The 22,328-nt window shown below is 35.8% G+C and overlaps 1 protein-coding gene across 1 annotated transcript in view; it reads left to right on the top strand.

Moving 5' to 3' along the window:
- Positions 1-22,328, top strand: part of carnmt1 (carnosine N-methyltransferase 1) — a 42,994-nt gene that overhangs the window by 4,082 nt on the left and 16,584 nt on the right. Inside the window, exons 2-5 of the mRNA XM_028802357.2 lie at positions 1,659-1,854; positions 9,153-9,319; positions 11,500-11,640; positions 20,501-20,679. Coding sequence (XP_028658190.1) covers positions 1,659-1,854; positions 9,153-9,319; positions 11,500-11,640; positions 20,501-20,679 — 683 coding nt within the window. The remainder of the gene's footprint in view (positions 1-1,658; positions 1,855-9,152; positions 9,320-11,499; positions 11,641-20,500; positions 20,680-22,328) is intronic.

The following is a 22,328-nucleotide window of genomic DNA, read 5'->3' as shown; positions in this document are numbered from 1 at the left end:
AAAAAAATTCCACCACCGTTTTTGACCTCCCTAAGTGCAAAAATATTTTAATATAAAGTTTGATTGTAAATAGAGATAAATGATTGTGTATTGATATTATCAGTTATATGATATTTGAGAAATATTTTGCAACTGAAAGTGGTTCTGATGACCTTTTCTTTATCTCAGTTTACGAAAAAGACGAGAGGAGCACACTCCCATTTTTATTTCATGTTATGTTGAAGCTGTAGGTGTGGATGTGAGTAGTTATCTGGAAGGTTTCTTAGTTGATGATGGAAACCCCTAATGCTTTAAAACATTAGAGGCTTTAGTCAAAATTGGATCATTGATGGGCTTAAATGTGGAGATAATGGGTTGTTTGAAAAAGGTTTTGAAATTTCTGTAAAAGACAAACATTTTAAGATGTCCATTCATGAATATTATGCAGAAATATTATTTGGTTTCATTATATGTTTTGACAAGTAATACTGCTGTGTCCTTACCCACCACAGAAGTAATGTACATGTATTGCACTTAAGTCCTTTTGGCCATTTTAATAAATATAATTTATTGAAACAGGTGACATTTTTTTAGGCCTCCATATTATAAATTAAAAAACATTCTTTCCAAGTAGTGTAAAAATGGACAAGTAATGTTTTTCCAGCATGTATTTAATTCAAAAAAGTATATCAAATCAAAAAGACCTAAAAGTCACAGTTGACTCATCAACTGTAATACATCCAATAGTTCAGACTGTAAAGGCAAATTGGACTATGTAGGTTCATATTATATTTTATGAAGTACTAGTTTTGAGATATTATGCATAACCAGATTTAATCTACAACTGTAATTATGTTCTGTTAAGATGCATCATAAAATTGGAAGCTTTTTAACTACAGATTTCACACAAACGGTAGAAAATACCTTATTACATAGATAAGAAAACTGTGGCCTAGCAGAATTTTGTACATTAATACCACAGGACCTATAGCTGTTTACTCAGTGTTGTTTTAAAAAACTATGAAAAAAAGAAATGGTTGTTTAGGACCCCCATTATCTTTTCACATCAACACAATTTGTTTCATTTGCGAGTCCTTAAACATTTTAAGGGTAAATGTAATATGTTAGAATTTATTGAAACTGCAGAACATATATTTCTACCACGTGGAAGCTGCTTAAACTGCCTTAATATATTGAGTTTACTACATTTTTAATAAAATATTTAAAAAATGAATTTTTCTGCATTAATCTTTTAAACCTGTTCATACCATTACATTGGTATGGGTGGCCAGAGTCTGTCCCTGCACTGTTGTACACAGGATCCAACTCTGGATAGGACACCGATCCATTGTAGGCATACGCCATAATTTTTTTTTTTTTTTTCCCATGTTTTAATTAATATTTAACAGTGCAGTTTTTTCAAGATATTTAAAAAAAATTGTTAAAATAATTATTTCTTGAAGTTTCTCTTTTTATATTATGTGCAATCATTTTTTAAATGTATTTTTTATTCTGTATATTTTATCCTTGATAATAAGAACTTGTCATAACTTACCTTTACAAATTATACTGCTTTGTTAACTCAAGTTTATACTTTTCATTTGTGAAATACACTAATTCTGAGAGTTTGTTTTGTTTTGCTTTAGAGATACTTAAGTATGTATTTTTAATACTTTTAGTGCTCATGTTCATGAGAGAGTAAGTCGTGCTGAGCGACAGTTTTTCGTCCTTCCCCTTCAACATCAGATGTTACTTACGGATTTTATTCCCAACCTCAACAGAATTCGCAAGTGTATTGATCATAATCAGGAAGTCTTACAAGCTATTGTACAGAATTGCATTCATATGTTTGAAAATATGGAATATGGTGAAGAGGTAGGTAAATGAGGTAAACGTATTTTTACCTGCCTTTATTATTATTATTATTCTGGCTATTAGTTAATGTTAAACACCCTTAATGCTATATTTTCCCTTGACTGTAGAATATATGTGTAATTGTAGATATTGAGTCCATTGTTCTAAACATCAAAACTTTAGATAATTTTAAATGAAAAATTAAGTAGTATGTAGTTTTTCTTTTACATGTATTTTTTTTAGAAACATGAGAAAATAATGAAGTAAAATATATTGTTGTTTATAAGTTTTGAACTGTATTTACAGTTTGACTTTTCACTTGAAGATAAGAATTCTTTCAAAGATATAAACTATTTGTGTCTCAGGACATGTACAATATCAATTAACAATTTGTTGTTGATAAGTAATCAATGAGACTTTTTTAAGTTTGTCTATGAGTTTCTGAATATTTAACTTTATACCTGAAGAATACTCTTTAAAAAGTAGTTTACTGTAAGTAGTTTTGTTAGTGGGACTTAATTTCCTTTATGTCTTTGGGATATTCAGTTAAAATTGATTTTAACATCCAGTTTGTCTAACTTTTAATTATGGGAGAGACAGAATTTCCTTCAACATTGGAAAATTTCTTTTGGTCTGTACAGTTTAGATTATTGCACATCACATCAGCCATATGATTCATATAGTAGGCAGTCAGTACTTTTATACCTTCCAAGTATTGCAGAAGTTTCAGAAATAATATTCAATTATTATTGAATTATTATTATTACTGGACTTTTTTGTCGAGGTGGTAGGGATTTTAGGGATATAAGTGAGAACAGTAACACTAAATTTTTTGCAATATAAATTTCTTATGTCTGCCTTTGTTAGCATAGCATATGGTGGCCCCATACTTGCACAAGTTATTGCTTGTAAATAAGATAAAAACATGAAGGTACAAAGTTAGAAATGCCATTGAAGCCGTGCGAAACCAATTGTGCATGCACCAGAAATTAAAATCCCCATGCTTTTGTACATGTAGAAAAGTGTTACAGATATAAATATAGGTGGAAGAAAGGTTTTATATCTAAAACTAAACAGCTTTCCTCTTGAGTCAATGGCAGTCTGCTGTTTTGCAAATTCTTTCGCCCAGCAAAACTTGTACGTTAGGCAGCAAATTCAGTTTCTTCCTTGTAAGATCCTTAGAACACATGCTCATGATAATATCTTATAGAACAATGGAAATGTAACCGCTATGTCATAGATTAATGTTCATATGCATAGCGGCAAAAAAAAAACTTCTTGTCCCCAGTTTATTAATCTCGTATGGCCAGTGTATATATTATATTTCTGTAGGCAATTGCAATATGACTAAATGATTCCAATATCTTATGAAGGAAGGAGCTCAAAGTAGGTTTGGTGATTTAAACACCAGAGAGCAGTGGTTTTCTAGTCAATGTTTGATAGTAAGCCTGTGGCTATTAGTGGTTAATGACTGAAAAGTCTCCCGAAAATACTCCTGCTAAATTCATACATGTGCGTCATGTGTGCAGAGAACACATTATACTGTATGTGTTAAAAATAAATGTATCCTGTTGCAAGGGAAAACCCATTCTGTAGATTGTACTTTGGTATTCAAATAACACAGAACTAGTGATAAAAGTGATCAATGCATTGCTGTTGGCTGAATGTGTTCTGTGTTGGTAACAGTTATGATGGTGCAGTCAGAGTAAATGTTGAGTTTGAAAGAGTTGCCTGCTATATTCAGGAAAAGATGAACTCTTCAATGTGTGTTTCAGTTAAACAGTTTTCTGTTAAAAGGAGGTGAAACAAAGTATGGTTATACAAGTGTTTTTTGCTTCTGTAGTCAGTATCCCTGAAATAGTAAATGTTCATAACAACACTGATATCATAAAAACACAGACAAGGCTGCACAACATCCAAGTTCAGACTGAAAATCTAAACCAATAACTTGTAAATTCAAAAGGTACCATACTGTATTATGTTATATACAGAGCACAGTACAGAATGAAATGTTATTCTTAGGACATCCAATTTTAATTTTACAGTTAATGTTGCTTTAGGGCGGCACGGTATCGCAGTGGTAGCGCTGCTGCCTCGCAGTAAGGAGACCTGGGTTTGCTTCCCGGGTCCTCCCTGTGTGGAGTTTGCATGTTCTCCCCATGTCTGCGTTGGTTTCCTACGGGTGCTCTGGTTTCCTCCCACAGTCCAAACATCCTTGGTGATCCTAAATTGTCCCTAGTGTGTGCTTAATGTGTGTGTGCGTGTGCCCTGCGGTGGGCTGGCGCACTGCCCGGGGATTTGTTCCTGCCTTGCGCCTTGTGTTGGCTGGGATTGGCTCCAGCAGACCCCCGTGACCCTGTGTCAGGATATAGCAGGTTGGATAATGATCTGACTAATGTTGCCTTAAGAATTTTAATAAGGTTTGTTAGCCATCAAGATAGTGCTTCACTTGTGTTTTTGGAATATCTTAAATGTTTACAGTTTATGTACTGAGTGAAGTTATGGAGTTGAAAAGGTTTTCAAAAAGAACCCCAGTAGACATTTTGGCACTGACTTTTCAGTGGAAGATTTCGCTGCTGTCAACTACCAGAACAAGTAGTCCCTAGACACATACTCTTGTTTTGAGAATCTTATATGGTCCCTCTAACTACCAGTATATTGATGATATATTGTGATTAAAATACTCCTAATATTGTACGGCTATCATTTTTTTATTCCCAATTATAGCTTCCAAGCTCATTTGCTAGATAACTGAATTAAGTTACCCTGCCTTCTATATTTTTGATCTGAAAGATTGTAGATGCATTCATGGTTGTTTGTACACTTTTTTGAGTTAGAACAGCGAAAGCATAGAAAATGTAAACATACTTCCGAATTTTTTCAGAATTAGATAAAGCCACACCTATGCATTGGTGTTTCGTTAGCCTCGCTGATATGCCTCATTGTTTAAGAAGTTTCTGCTTCAAAATAATGACTATGACTTTTGATTACTATTTAGAGTTTGCTTAAAGATAGGGTTGACTTTTGGTTACTGAAGTACGGCTTAGTATTTTAACAGCGTCTCATCTTCTGTTCGCCTACATTCAAAACTAAATCTGCCTTATTTATCCAAAGACATAAAACATACACAGTTGATTTTCGTGCAGGGCAGGCATAGCTCTGTTAACCAAAATGTTGTAAGATGATGCATTCTTCTTCTTAGAGGTTGCCACAACAGATCATCTTCTTCCATATATGCATCTTGTTCTGTTACACCCATCACCTGCATGTCCTCTCTCACCACATCCATAAACCTTCTCTTAGGCCTTCCTCTTTTTCTGTTGCCTGGCAGCTCTATCCTTAGCATCCTTCTCCCAATATACTCAGCATCTCTCTTCTGCACATGTCCAAACCAACGCAATCTCGCCTGATACCAGCAGGTTAGGGTGATAAAGGATAAAGATGGAAACATACTCACAAGCAAGGAGAGTGTGTTGAGCAGATGGAAAGAGTACTTTGAGAGGCTGATGAATGAAGAGGACAAGAGAGAGAAGAGGTTGGATCATGTGGAGATAGTGAATCAGGAAGTGCAACGGATTAGCAAGGAGGAAGTAAGGACAGCTATGAAGAGGATGAAAAATGGAAAAGCCGTTGGTCCAGATGACATACCTGTGGAAGCATGGAGGTGTTTAGGTGAGATGGCAGTGGAATTTTTAACCAGATTGTTTATGGAATCTTGGAAAGTGAGAGGATGCCTGAGGAGTGGAGAAGAAGTGTACTGGAGCCAATATTTAAGAATAAGGGGGATGTGCAGGACTGCAGCAACTACAGGGGAATAAAATTGATGAGCCACAGCATGCAGTTATGGGAAAGAGTAGTGGAAGCTAGGTTAAGAATTGAGGTGATGATTAGTGAGCAGCAGTATGCTTTCATGTCAAGAAAGAGCACCACAGATACAGTGTTTGCTCTGAGGATGTTGATGGAGATGTTTAGAGAAGGCCAGAAGGAGTTGCATTGTGTCTTTGTAGACCTGGAGAAAGCATATGACAGGTTGCCTTGAGAGGAGCTGTGGTATTGTATGAGGAAGTCGGGAGTGGGAGAGAAGTACGTAAGAGTTGTACAGGATATGTATGAGGGAAGTGTGACAGTGGTGAGGTCTGCGGTGGGAGTGACGGATGCATTCAAGTTGGAAGTGGGATTACAGCAGGGATCGGCTCTGAGCCCTTTCTTATTTGCATTGGTGATGGACAGGTTGACAGACGAGGTTAGACAGGAGTCCCCGTGGACTATGATGTTTGTTGATGACATTGGGATCTGTAGCGATAGTAGGGAGCAGGTTGAGTAGACCCTGGAGAGGTGGAGATATGCTCTAGAGAGGAAAGGAATGAAGGTCCATAGGAACAAGACAGAATACATGTGTGTAAATGAGAGGGAGGTCAGTGGAATGGTGAGGATGCAGGGAGTAGAGTTGGTGAAGGTGGATGAGTTTACATACTTGGGATCAACAGTACAGAGTAGTGCTGGGCGGTATACCCGTTCATACCGAAAACCGTTTTTTTATTTTTTTTATGATATGGATTTTTCTTATACCGCAACACCGGTTTAAATTGCCTAAACGACGTTCGGAACGTGGCGCAGTGGGAAACTGTTCAAGTGGGGACCTTTTTCACTGCTACACCGCTAAACACAGATTTGTTGCACTAGGGCTCTTTTTCACTGCTACACCACCAAATAGTGGGCGGTAGCATAGGTATGCCGCGCAGTGAAAATGGACAGAGAGCCGAAAAAAATGAGTCACGTCTGTCGCCTGGAGATGCTTTAGTTTTAAAAGGTCAGATGTGTAAATACTGTTTCTATACTACTGGATAATACTGCAAGCCAAGTTGTACTTGTTTTATTTGTTTTCAATACAGTGTAATGTACCTGGGTACTGTGTAATATTGTGACGACATGCTGACTTTATTCTCGTACTTTGTCATTAAAGTAGAACATCGTAAACTAAACTTCATCGTAAAATGAATATTTAATTTACTAGCTTTTCTCAAACCCCGTCATAAGTTATATAGCACATTAAATGCTTTGTGTTAAGTGTTCCCTGAGCTTCTTAAACTGACTTCCTCTGCACTAAGAGGAGGCACCGGCAGCGATCGCCGCACAGAATCCATTCACATGATATTCATGCTCTCTGAACATTTAGAATGCCAAGATAAATACTTGATATAAATAAATACTTGATATAAATTCTAAATTTTCAGAGAGCAGGAATATCATACAGTGAATGGATTCTGTATGGTGATCGCTTAGTGTGGAGGAAGTCAGTTTAAGAAGCGTAGTGATTAACAACTGGGTCGGGGAACACAACACAAAGCATTTAATGTGCTACATTAACTTATGACGGGGTTTGAGAAAATCTAGTAAATTAAACAATGATTTTAGGATGAAGTTTAGTTTACGACATTCTACTTTAATTATAAAGTAAACTATGAGAATAGAGTGGAAATGTCGACTTTAATCTCGACGTATAGTTTTTTTTTTTCTTCCCTGTGTCCGTATTTTTTTTTCTTCACCGTGGCTCTAATACGATTCCGTAGGGCTATACCACAAATACAATTATAAATGCAAGTTGCAGTTGTATTATTTATGTATATAGCTTAGCTTGAAGCAAGGTCCATATTAATGCAGTTTGCCTAAATGATAGTTCAATTGGTAAAGATGTCATCACCAAGATTGCACTTGTTTTATTTTATTCTAATTTGGTGAATACTGTGTAATGCACCTGGGCTTTTGAAGCCTTGAAGTAATAGTGCAACTATCAGTAATAATACAATTATTTATTTTATTGTTATTATTTATTAGTTTAAATATTATGCAGTTTAATGATGGTAAAGTTGTTTAAAAAGTCACTTTAACGTGTCAGTGGACAGAGATTGTTAACATTAACAGAAAGTGTAGTTGTTTTACAAAAAATATTTATTTATTCCTTTTCTAAGACATGTTCAGTGCAATACAACTTTTGACAAGCACTTCTGGATATTTTCCTAAGTCTAAATACCTCTTTGGATGGTTGAAAATATGTTGTCAAAATTATAATTTAAGTTTTTGCAAAATTTGTTAAATAAAAAGGTTCTATATTTTGGCTGCATCTGTCATGCAATGTGATTTCCTTCTCTTCATTAGTGTCACCCCCTTGAAAAGTATCACTTTATGGGGCAATGCAAACCTGTATTAATACTTGTGTGCGCATTAAAATGTTTTTTTTTGTACAATGCTCTTGACAGTGGAATAGGTTATTCTTAGCCAGTAATTGCAGTGGAAAATGTGTTTAACATCCACTCATGCATGGGAAAAAAATACCGTCAAATACCGTGAAACTGGGATAATTTAGAAAAATACCGTGATATAGAATTTTGGTCATACCGCCCACCCCTAGTACAGAGTAATGGGGATTGTTGAAGAGAGGTGAAAAAGAGAGTGCAGGCAGATTTGAATGGGTGGAGAAGAGTGACAGGAGTAATTTGTGACAGACAGGTATCAGCAAGAGTGAAATGGAAGGTCCACAGGACAGTAGTGAGACCAGCCATGTTATATGGGTTGGAGACGGTGGCACTGACCAGATAGCAGGAGACAGAGCTCACAGAGAGATGCTGAGTATATTAGGAGAAGGATGCTAAGGATAGAGCTGCCAGGCAAGAGGAAAAGAGGAAGGCCTAAGCGAAGGTTTATGGATGTGGTGAGAGAGGACATGCAGGTGATGGGTGTAACAGAGCAAGATGCAGAGGACAGAAAGATATGGAAGAAGATGATCCGCTGTGCCAACCACTAACGGGAGCAGCCGAAAGAAGAAGAAGAAGAAGAGATTGCTGGTTGCCTCTTTTATATTTGCCTTTAATATTAATGTATGTGTTTTTGTGACATTGATTATATCCATTTCTGTTTATTCACAAAGCAAGCAAAATAATGGACAGGTAAATGAGTTTTTTTATCTGTCTGATTCCAGTACTCAGCAATATTCCAATCTAAAAGATGATGCACATCTCAAATTTTACTATATAGTATAGTAACTAATCTTATTCACAACGAGCTTATAGACTTGGATAGCAAGGAGGATCAACCTATCGATTTAACTACCCATCTTATTGATTTTGTTTTTATACATTGATTTTGTAAAATGTTTTTGTATGAAAAAAATCTTCATTTTGTGTAAAAGTAAGTACATGTATTAATAGACTAATCAAGTAATTGTTAGTTTGTATTTTGTAATCTAACAGCATGTGTTTTTTACATTTTTGTTAATATTGTAAAGATTTGGATTGCATTTCTGATATTTAGTGCAATTGCAGGATGATATAAGGAAAATGCAGCCAGCTTCGACATTTGACATGGACAAGCTGAAATCAACAATTAAACAATTTGTGAGAGACTGGAGTCATATGGGAAAAGCTGAAAGAGATGCTTGTTATCAGCCCATTATTGATGAAATTGTGGAAATCTTTCCAAAGGACATCTGGTACTTTCAGTTTTAGATATTACTGTACACAGTTAGTGATCCTATTATGGTAACGTGTATGTTTTGTTTCTTTATCTTAGTAATTTTGATCATCTGGATTCTGTAAGTGCCTTGCATGTCATAATTTATTTGTCAGTCTCATTAGCTGAAAAATATCAAACCATTAAGTTAAAGTTATAGTGATTTAAGAGAGCATAGTGGCAAAGTGGATATGCTGCTGCCTTCTGACAAGAAGACTGCGATTCACGTCCCTGTGGTTTTCCTCTGGGTGTTCCAGTTTCCTCCCACAATCGAAAGGTCAAATGAATAGGACTTTTTTAAATTGGCCATTGTGTGCGTGCTTGCGTGTGTGTGCAGACCCTGTGCTGGACTGCGAATTATGCTTGCTAAGAGAGGCTCTAGCTTCGCCGTGACCCTGCCCTGGATAAATGGGTTAAGAAGATGGATGGATATTCAGTAGGATTCTAATACTTGTAATAATTGTAATTCTTGTGAATTTCCCATTGGGATTAATAAAGTATCTATCTATCTATCTATCTATCTATCTATCTATCTATCTATCTATCTATCTATCTATCTATCTATCTATCTATCTATCTATCTATCTATCTATCTATCTATCTATCTATCTATCTATCTATCTATCTATCTATCTACTTTACATGTTGATAGCTAGTCAAGCGTACTTTAGGTAATCAATTGGTTTGTACTCCATAGTTCTGTGTATTCTGAATGAGTTTGTAATTTAACCATGTGTGGCAAATGGTAAATCATAAAAAGGTACATTATTGACAATGCGCATGATATTTTAAGTAATCTTCTGTACATGGGTGATGAAAGAACCAAAGAAACTGCTCAGTTCTATAGTGAATGGGTCAAGGTGTATTTAAACAGACCAGGAAAGTAGGTGACTCTCTCTCATTTTGTACTATTTAGGATCATGAAACAGGATTCATAATTATCTGTCTCCTTTCACTATTGTCATTTCTTCTGTTGGCTGTATGTCTATATTTTCTTGGTCTTCTTTCTTTGGCTGCCATCTTCTATCCTCTGCCATATTTAAAATAATGCAGCACCTACATTCCCATGGAACATGTTTACTTCTATCATGCAATAGGCTTCACATTCCCTGACCTGGCTCTTATGTAGAGAGGAAACTTATCAACTTTTGTGCTGACATAAGTAGTTGACCAATTACATAGAAATCAGAGTACATATAATTTTTCAGAAATGTTACCCGAATGTAAGTACAGTATTTGCAGTGAAGCATAACACATAACCAGTGTAAAGTGTGAGAAAGATTACTTTCCCCCTGTGCCAATTTATATCTTTGTTAAAACGTTTGCTTTTTCCTGCCTGACGCTCATGTCAAATGACATGAAAGTGAAGGAGTTTCCCCACTTTTGTTTTTGTTAAAGTTTCTGGCTTTGTAATTGGTAATAAAAGCACTAAAAATAGTTGTTTTAAGACAGAAAGTATAAAATAGCACTATTCAAATGAGTACAGACACAGTTTATGTTTTAATTTGGTGGGGTTTTGAGGAGAAAAATAAAAAGACGAGCAGCAAAGTCATAATAAAGATACTGTGAAGAGTCTTCCAAAGTGTCTTTACAGTTCTGAGTTTCGCTGATAGTGATAGTCTGGCCTTTTGACATATTAGGGCAATGGCAGTTAACATACTGTATACATTATATCACCTTTTTAGATCATACTTAGAATACAAGTAGAACCATAGTTCAGTAGAAAAAAAATCACACCATTAATGCAAGTACTGAAATAATTTTTAAAATATACAGCTAGTAATACTACCATTATAAATATTTTTAAGATGTAGTTGACTGGTGCTTGGCTGTCTCACGCAGCCTTCAGTCTCTATAGTTTGTCACTAGATGTGACTAGCTTATAATAGCTTACACTATTTATGTGCCAAACGATCAGGCTAGGGTGCAATATAAAACCATTTTGTCCTTCTTTAGAAACAAAACAACCCTGAGTCAGTTTTTATAAAATGGATCTTCAGCATTTCATTATCTCAATGTCTAACATGCCTGGAACTACATCATATTTAAAAAAGTAAATGTTGATACAGATGCAGTACCAATCATATTATTCACATAGTGCATTTTTATTGTACTTAATAACACATTATTCATGTTTATAATATTTCTTAACATTTACAGTGATCCAAGGCAAGTCCGTATTCTTGTTCCTGGAGCTGGTCTTGGAAGGCTAGCTTGGGAGATCGCCAAACTGGGATATGCATGCCAAGGAAATGAGTGGAGCTTTTTTATGTTGTTCTCTTCTAATTTTGTATTAAACAGGTAATGTATATATTTTTTGCTATGAAATTATCTAAACTATTATTGAAGTCTAATTTATTTGCTATCGTACTGTTATGCCATTGACTAAAACAGATACCTTTTTGCTGATTATTTAGTTTTTTTCTTGTTTTGTTTAAATTTGTAATTGTATTTGCCTTTTGGTTTGGTTATTCACTTGTAATTGTGCAAACACTCTGGAAAACAGTAATCCAAAGAATCACTAATAGATCTTACTGAAAAAAAATTTGAAAAGTGCAAGCTTTTATGACAATGTTTACCCAGGATTCATATTGTATCAAATAGCAATATGTTATATTGAAAATTTGGGTACTTTGTGATTATTTAGATTACAGTTAATTCTGTATTATGGTGTTTTGTCAGATTCTAGTAGCTGCATTCTAGCTTGCTAATGCAGTTTATCCATATTACTAACCGAGAATGCTAAACCGGATGGACGCAGGGACATCCGGCCATGGGCCGTAGCCGCAGAAAGACGTACTGCGCAGGCGCAAAAAGAGTTCGCGAGAGGCGGACAAAAGAGGCCGCGAGAGGCGGACAAGACCACAGAAAAAAGGAGTGAGCACAGAAAAAAGAGAAAAAAGGAGTCAAAGAAATGAGGCACAACGAGCACCGAAAAAAGGAAAAGGCACATAAAAAAGTAGTCAAACGCAGGCAAAGCACGAAACACATTGCACACGAAACTAGACCCAAAAAAAAAAAAGAGGCTCGCGCACAACAGCAAGGCACCAACCCCCCCTTAAAGGCACCGGACGGGACACACACCAAGAGGGGGATTCAACAAGCCCATGGAACACAAAAAAAAAGAATACAAAACCACCCCACAGACCCTACAAGCAAGGGATGGGACACACACAAAGAGGGGGATTCAACAAGACACAGGAACATAAAAAAGAAAGAAGACGCTCGCGCAACAACAATCCTCACCCCCCCCCACCCCCCCCACACATCCATAAGAAGTGACACCCAAAGCCACATATTCTAAAGTGAACGTCAACACCTTCACACTAGGCAGCATAGGTGTCAGCATAGGTGGATCTCCTTACAATAAAGCACTATTAACCGTTCAACTGCAGAAAAGGAAACATATTAACAGTGAGTGCGATCCTCCTTATTACTTATCCATATTTCGCATGCTGAGAAAGAAACAAGTCATGAATACACGGTCACGGGTACAAAATGATTCGGAAAGGATAACAGGAACAAACACACGAACACGAAAGAAACAACAAAATAGACGGCGGAGCATAAAACGCGCTTCTGAAACTCCGGGAGAAAAAATGTCTCCGATCAAAAAACGAAAAGCACAAGTAACACCGTTACAGAGACGTGCCCAAATGGACAGACACAATGAACGTAGACGCATACAGTGCGCGTCTCAAAGTGCTGCATCGAAGCAATCACGATTTCAAAACGAAAGAGCTCGTGTCTCAGACATACAAAAAAGGGAGCGAAGAGAAAAAATAAATGAACGCAGACGTCTACAACGCGTAAATAAACTGCCATAAAAAAAGAAAGCAAGACTCCAAAAGCAGAAAGCTCAAATGACCGACATACAAAAACGGACAAGGCTCGATACAAACAATGCACGACGTAGACTGAAACGGACTTTGCGCAAAGCGGAGGCGAATAAATTAAAAGAAAAAAATAGCGCGTCCCAAATAATGGACATGCAACAACGCGGCACACAAACGCCAAAAGCAAAACATGCACGTCGCGGACATCAACGCCAGACACATGTTAAACGCTTACGCCAAGTGGCTGAAAACGCCTTCAATAATGAATCCACTATTGAGGAAAATTCAATGGGATTAATGAATGTCATTTGCAATCATTGTCATTCACTTAACTTCCCAGAAGAAACAACTGGCAATACAAATAATGAATTTACACGTTGTTGTCAAAAGGGGCAGATTAGACTGCCTCCTTTACATTCATATCCTGAATATCTACAGAAGCTTCTAACTAACGATGTGCCTGAAAGTAAAAACTTTATGAACTGCATTAGATCCTACAATAGTTCATTTGCTTTTGCATCTACCGGAGTACATATCAGGCCACCAAAAGGCAATGGCCCATACTGCTTTCGCATATGTGGACAAATATTGCATCGCATTGGAACAGTGCACCCTGAAACAAATCAACAACGCAAATATGCACAAATCTACATCCTAGATCCAGATGAGGCAATCTATCAACGAATGAACCTTCCTGAAAACAAACAATGCACAGAGCTTATAATGAGAAACGTCACTCATGTCATAAACAATCACCCATTAGCTAAGTCTATAAAAATGCTACATGAAGTTGAAAAGGAGGCCAATACAAAAGCAAATGCAGAAGGTATAGCAGCAACTACAATTGCTTTGGTCTTGATAAAGGACAAAGAACAAGATCCAAGACTAACCCGGCCGGATTACCACAACACAACCTTACCCTTAAAAACGGAACAATAATCATGCTATTAAGAAACCTTAACACTAAACAGGGTTTATGCAATTGCACACGGTTAGTCGTCAACACCATGACACACAATGTTATTCAAGCAACGGTTCTTACAGGATCACATGCTAACAATACTGTTCTCATTCCTAGAATTGACCTTACGAGTTCTGACCTAGAATTACCTTTTACATTGAAACGCCGACAGTTCCCCATTAAACCTGCATTTGCCATGACCATCAACAAATCACAAGGACAAACCATGGACAAGGTTCGCATCTACCTCTCTGAACCCGTTTTTGGACATGGACAACTTTATGTTGCCTTCTCACATGTTCGACGTTCATCTTACGTTAAAGTTAAAATTATAAATGATCCATGCCAAGGAAGACTCATTCAAGGACAAAACACCATCTTTACTACTAATGTTGTATACAAAGAAATATTCCAATAAAACATTACTCTATGCCAAACACTCTATTTTTTATTTCTATACGAAACATCCAAACATGCACACTATTCTATATCTAATTCATACATCTCACTCTTTGTCATGCCCCAACGCCAGGGGTTGGCGAGCGAAGCGAGCAGGGGGCGGAGCCCCCTAGTATCAACAGAGCAGTTATTGTAAAGTAGACATTTTCTTCTGATGGTCTGTGACAATCTGTGATCTGTACCAGTGCTTAGAAATTTGCGATTGGGTGCTTAGTAAATAGATTGTAAAACTAATTTCAAAATGAGTTTATGAAAGTATACATTATTGAGAACTCAGAAATTAATGCAGTTGAGTGATTTGTAATGTACAGTACATTATACTTTTGTTACAGCAGTTCATAGTTGGTAAGAGTGATGTAACTTGCAGTATTTCTATGTTTGGGAAATTCATGTGGCGAATTTAAGATTCTGCAGTTACAGTGGTGTGAAAAACTATTTGCCCCCTTCTTATTCTTTTGCATGTTTGTCACACAAAATGTTTCTGATCATCAAACACATTTAAGCATTAGTCAAATATAACACAAGTAAACACAAAATGCAGTTTGTAAATGGTGGTTTTTATTATTTAGGGAGAAAAAAAAATCCAAACCTATATGGCCCTGTGTGAAAAAGTAATTGCCCCCTGAACCTAATAACTGGTTGGGCCACCCTTAGCAGCAATAACTGCAATCAAGCATTTGTGATAACTTGCAATGAGTCTTTTACAGCGCTCTGGAGGAATTTTGGCCCACTCATCTTTGCAAAATTGTTGTAATTCAGCTTTATTTGAGGGTTTTCTAGCATGAACCGCCATTGTAAGGTCATGCCATAGCATCTCAATTGGATTCAGGTCAGGACTTTGACTAGGCCACTCCAAAGTCTTCATTTTGTTTTTCTTCAGCCATTCAGAGGTGGATTTGCTGGTGTGTTTTGGGTCATTGTCCTGTTGCAGCACCCAAGATCGCTTCAGCTTGAGTTGACGAACAGATGGCCGGACATTCTCCTTCAGGATTTTTTGGTAGACAGTAGAATTCATGGTTCCATCTATCACAGCAAGCCTTCCAGGTCCTGAAGCAGCAAAACAACCCCAGACCATCACACTACCACCACCATATTTTACTGTTGGCATGTTGGTATGATGTTCTTTTTCTGAAATGCTGTGTTCCTTTTACGCCAGATGTAACGTGACATTTGCCTTCCAAAAAGTTCAACTTTTGACTCATCAGTCCACAAGGTATTTTCCCAAAAGTCTTGGCAATCATTGAGATGTTTCTTATCAAAATTGAGACGAGCCCTAATGTTCTTTTTGCTTAACAGTGGTTTGCGTCTTGGAAATCTGCCATGCAGGCCGTTTTTTGCCCAGTCTCTTTCTTATGGTGGAGTCGTGAACACTGACCTTAATTGAGGCAAGTGAGGCCTGCAGTTCTTTAGACGTTGTCCTGGGGTCTTTTGTGACCTCTCGGATGAGTCGTCTCTGCGCTCTTGGGGTAATTTTGGTCGGCCGGCCACTCCTGGGAAGGTTCACCACTGTTCCATGTTTTTGCCATTTGTGGATAATGGCTCTCACTGTGGTTCGCTGGAGTCCCAAAGCTTTAGAAATGGCTTTATAACCTTTACCAGACTGATAGATCTCAATTACTTCTGTTCTCATTTGTTCCTGAATTTCTTTGGATCTTGGCATGATGTCTAGCTTTTGAGGTGCTTTTGGTCTACTTCTCTGTGTCAGGCAGCTCCTATTTAAGTGATTTCTTGATTGAAACAGGTGTGGCAGTAATCAGGCCTGGGGGTGGCTACGGAAATTGAACTCAGGTGTGATACACCACATTTAGGTTATTTTTTAACAAGGGGGCAATTACTTTTTCACACAGGGCCATGTAGGTTTGGATTTTTTTTCTCCCTAAATAATAAAAACCATCATTTAAAAACTGCATTTTGTGTTTACTTGTGTTATATTTGACTAATGGTTAAATGTGTTTGATGATCAGAAACATTTTGTGTGACAAACATGCAAAAGAATAAGAAATCAGGAAGGGGGCAAATAGTTTTTCACACCACTGTAAGTTGGTCATGGCGGTTATTATTTATTTAATAAGATGATGTGTTTGTCCAAGCTGGGTTCTGGGTGCCTATAAGCTGGGTGTGCAGCATAATTAAGTTTGCTGGAAACCAAGAATACCTTCTCCAACATTCTTGCATCAGGTGGTAAGAGTGTGACAGTTTTCTTTATCTGTTGATGCCTTGTTCGTGTATCTTGCTTGATTACATCATTCAGAACAAATACAACAATACTGAATTTTTCAGTTATTCATAGTGTGATGCTTCATAAATATAAATGTAATTTTGCTTCTGACTTTTTCATTTAATCATAGTAGTAAAAAGTGTTATAAATAAATGTATATATGTATATATCTATGTGTGTGTATATACATGTATCTATATGTACAGTATGTATATATATATATATATATATATATATAATAATAAATAATAATATAACAGTATATAAATAATAAATATTATAATAAATACACTTATTGTCCAGTACTTTAGAAATTATAAACTATGTCTTATTAGTGCATTTTTGCCATGTATTCTGTAAAACAAGTCTGAATTGTGATGGAACAATCTAGCCTTCTCCAATCACACTTTAATATAATATAAATATTAGTATAAAGTACACATAGTTCAGGCATGTGTTCCTTATGCACTGATAGCATGACTATTCAGTAAGAGAGGATGGCCGATGAAAAGCCAGTGGCCACTTCATCAGTCTTTTTTTATTTCTTAATCCTGATGTGAAAAAGTATCTCTGTGGTAAATTCAGCCAGATTAAATGTATATATAGTCTTTGTGATCTATTTAAATAATTTAATTAGCAATAACTATATATTTTTGCCATTCTTGCACCAGTACCCATCTTGCAAAGCAAAGTTTTCAACACAGAGGACCTAAAGGGACATACATCACTCCATGGCCAAAAAAAAAAAAAAAAAACACCTCGGTCTAGACAAAATTTGACATGGTTACACCAGGGGGACACCCTACCAAAATCTCTGTGAAAATAAGGTATACAATCATTCATAAAGTCAGTAAGAACTGTTGGGTAATATCTGTGTATCTTTGTTTTTCATGCCTCAGCTAAGGTTGGTGTTAATAAAGGCATGGGCCAAAAATGAGCCCATGGTGTAGTGGCAAAGCTTGAACTGCTAATAAGTAAGCACAATAGTTCTTATCTCAAATTTGACAAAATGCATCTTGATAATTGACAAAGAGTTTTGGATACATTTTCTGTGGTCATAATAGGTAAAAGTGGAACTCTTTGAGCACCATTGTGTATAGGGGAAACTGTGACTCTAATAAGAACCTCATAGGAATAGTCATATATGTGGCTGGTAGTGTCGTGGTTTGGGATGTTTTGCAGCATCATGATCTGTACCCATTGTCTTCACTGAAGGAACCATCTATTATACTTAGTATCTTTAGCAGAATATTTGGCCATAAATACATGAGGTAAAGCTGAGGAATGGCTTCCTTATACAGTAAGATAATGACCTGAAACAGGCAAATATATTTACATCAAATCAGTTTGGGTGGGTTTAGAAAGTCAATGTCTAAACTTAAACTATATATGTTGTGATGGACGGATGGGGATCTTTCCCGGACGGGACGCCCTTTTAAAGAGAAAGCAAGATCCCCATCCATCCATCTCAATGTGTATCAGAATTTTTTAAGTTGTCACAATTTCCATATTTTTAAACTTATTTTCAATTTTAGTGGTATTTAAAAAAACAATATATATTCCCCAGCAGTATTACTTGTTAGCTTTCTTTGTGAGGATAGAAATGTGACAGTTTATATTGGAATTGGCAGTTGGTTTACAATTAAATTAAAAGTTGATTGAAAGATTTTTAGACTCTCCCATTAATCATTTAAAAATTCCTTGGAATTGGTAACACTTTCATTCTCATAGCCCTCCAATAACTTTTGAAAGACATGGTACAGCGATTCATTCACTTCATTATCAGATGAAAATGTCAAAAACCACAAAGGGCTACATCAGGACAGAACGTTTCAGTGCAACTACTATGATTACTCTAATGCTGCTGTCGCAGGAGCATCTTTGTCTCACAGAAGAGTTAACATCACTGCGACCAGCATCACAAAATAAGGATTAAACTGTCAAGTGTGACCACTTAATGACTAAACAGAAATCAGTACCACTATTGTTACACACTCATAAGGCATCATCTTTGAATCTCCCACCACTGTGCAGCTGCAGCACTCATGGGAGTTATACAGTACATTTAGAACTGTTACATTTTGAGCAAGATTGATTAAGTCAAAGACACAGAGAAAGTAGGTAGTTTTTAAAGAAGGTGGAAATACTCAGAGATATAATGTGTATGAGTATTTCTGGGAGGCCTAGCACCTTATAAATAATAAAAATGCATTTGAGTATATTTGCAGTTTTCTTTGTAAATGAAGCATAATTTATTAGACATTGTGGTCAACCCACTAGCTTAAGGATGCAGGGTTAGTTGGTGCTAAAGCTTATCCAGACATCAGTGACAATAAAGTAAAAATCAAAACCAGATGGGATGCCAGTCGTTTGTTGAGTGTAACTCCACAGTTTCTCATTCTGGGCCTCAGTCACTCTTAACCTAATCTTTGAGATACTGGTAATAGCCAAAGTACCTAGGTAGTGCAAGTAACCTAGATAATACATGAGTTTCCTTATTCATACATTAAAAAAGTTACATATGCACTTAAGTTTTCTGTTTGGATTTTAAGACTTGCTGGGTAACAATTCTTACCCCTTTGCCACCATTTTCTGATTGAAAAATATAATGAAAGTTTTAAAGTTTGTGTTTGTTTATTTTCTTTTTTGTCTTAAGACTTACTGTATTTATATCATAGTAAATGATGAGAATGACAAATAAGCCAAATGAAAATGCAAGTGTCTTTAGAAGTTACAGATAACAAATAACATGATCCACTATTCCATATATGTCAGAAAGAAAATTGACAGTACTCTTGAAAGCAATTTTAATATGACTAAGAGAAGCAAACTGCTGCATACCTGTAATTCTGTGGTAGTTCAGAAGGAATGAAAGAGATTTTAATAGGAAAAAGAAACCAGTCCAAGTAAATGAAAACTATATTCACATCCTACAAATATTTCAGGTTGATGATAAATTAAGATTTTATGATTATGCACTGTTAAGAAAGGTAGAATCTTTTCAGATTTTTATTTTTACATAAACTGAATGAGGACAGTGTTAACTTTTGTTTTTGTTATAGATGGTCAATGTTTTTAGAAACATCTGAATCAGGATTTACTTAACTGTGAAGAATAGAAAAGTAAAGAATATAGTCATAAAAACAGTACTTTATAGCCATAATAATATTAGATACATAGAATTAGATATGATGAAGCTTATTAAAATAAAATTTCATTACAAATGAGGGAAACAGTAATAATGTTTCCTCTACAGCCCTTAACCAACCAGTTTAATAAAAATGCATGTGGACATATTTGAGAGATTACTGGAGAAGACACTGGAGATGAACAAATGTTTGTGGAATAGCTATATTCAGAACCTGTCCTAACAAAGCTTTTGTAATCCACTATATATTCTGTTTTAGCAGTTTGACTAGCAATAAAGTCCTGCAATGCAGAATTTAAATCGTGAGTTACAAGAAATCATCTGTACATTAGAAAGAATTGATAATGTGTATGTAAGAATAGCTCAACAAGAACTGTTGCAGATATCCTTAAAAGTGTTTCCAGTTTACTATATAAAGTATTTTCTGTTTCTTTTCTCTGATTTTTTTTTATATCTCTTTACGGTATTGCTTATGTCCGATTACATTTCACATTTAGAGGCAATAGTTGACCTGTGACTTTGAATTTGATTTTCAACAGATGCTCAGAAGTTAACTCTAGGACGTTATATCCTTGGATTCATCAGTTCAGCAACAACAAGCAGTCTGCTGACCAGACTCGGCCTGTTCATTTTCCTGATGTCAATCCACAGTCTCTCCCACCCAATTCTGATTTTTCCATGGTAGCAGGAGATTTTCTGGAAGTTTATACAGAACCTTGTATGTGTTTATAATTTTATTTTTTTATAATATAGTAAACTATATTATCAAAATTGGCTTTATAAAGTAGAGAAGGTAGGCATGACTAAATGGACAGAAATTGTTTCTCAGCTTAAAATATACAATTTTTTGCTGTTGATGTAGAAGAGGTCTTTGCTACTACACTTAGGATAAATTCCATTAGGTTCAAAAATTGTTCTAAATTATATTAGGTTAAAAAAGTTCTTACTCAGTTGGACAGAGTTGCCATGTATTTTGCTGTGATTAAAGTTGTATTTTTGTAATGGGAATGGATAGTAAGTTTTCAAAATACCTTTTACTACCCGTTTAAGGCTAACTCATACAGGTCCAATTAGTTTTTTCAACTGGAAAACTGTTAAATAAAATGTACTTATGGTATTATACACCCAAGAAGCCCAAGTATGTCACTCTCAAAGAAAATGCATATGAATTTAGCACAACCAAGTCAGCTTTAAACTTTCTAATATTGCAGAGAACTTCAGAATTTTTTTTAGTCTGCAGTTTTAAAAGTTTGAACTGAAATAAATATTTTACAAAACCCCATAGATACAGTATAAACACAGACTTTATTTCTTAAGCTTGCTGGCCATCAGCGACAGAAAACTTTGCCATTAATAAATATCTTTATTCTCTTTTATTTATCTTCAGTGGCTGTTGTACATTGTTTAATAATGGTAGTCAGGAAATAAATGTACTGAGAATATTAAATACAAAACTGGTTTAGATATTTGTTGATATCTAGCTTCGAACCACAACATATATGAAAATATATTGTTTGCTTTGATATGGTCATAGAGCAGAACTAAAGTTTTCTTGTAGCACTAATTTTTGGATTAGGTATTATTTTATTATTACTAGGTTAATTTAAAAACTCTTTCATATAATGTTTCTATGTGTCACAAATTCTCAACCTCATGAAAGAATTAATATTGTCTTTTTTCATCTACTTTGCAAAAAAATTGTATTTGGTATCTAGTGGCACGCCTTTATAGAGGGCATTTCGAAAATGAAAACACAAAAATAACTTGAATGTTGTATTTTAGGTGTTCTGATCCTGTCTTTGTTATGGGAAAATGTAACTTATAATGCACAAAATTAGTTTTAATGGCAAAGAGAGCATTAATTTTGATGTATCCAGTCAAGGTATTCCTTCTGTCTGCTTTTAATGTGGACGTGGATATGCACTGTGCCAGAGCCTGAAAATTTTTCAGAATAACTGGCATATTTGATATGAATGTATAGCTTGATTTAATTTGAAAAAAGGCTTTCTAATGCACAGCAGATAAATTATGTAAAGAGTACAGATGCAGGTAGACTTGTTTGATCAAACATCATTGTCATTCTCTGGAGAAGAGAGCAAACAAATTTTGGATAGCAGGAGGAACAGGAAAGGGGCACATGTTGCATTGCCTGTAAGTAACCAGTTGTCATTATTTATATGGCAATGTGACTGCTGTGTTTTGGCTGCTTGCCGTGGAAGGATCTAAATATAAATATACTGTGAGGCTAGTGAAGCTCTTGAGATTGGGTAAGACAGTTATGCTCCCCCATTAGACAACCTATGCATTGGATTGAATTTCTCCCAACAGTGGATAAGACACTGTAATCACAAACATTTTTCATTCCAA

Source organism: Erpetoichthys calabaricus, chromosome 5 (assembly GCF_900747795.2).
Source record: "Erpetoichthys calabaricus chromosome 5, fErpCal1.3, whole genome shotgun sequence".
In the NCBI taxonomy this organism is placed as follows: domain Eukaryota; kingdom Metazoa; phylum Chordata; class Cladistia; order Polypteriformes; family Polypteridae; genus Erpetoichthys; species Erpetoichthys calabaricus.
Note: the sequence above shows the minus strand (reverse complement) of the source record. Positions and strands in the feature narration are given on the sequence as shown.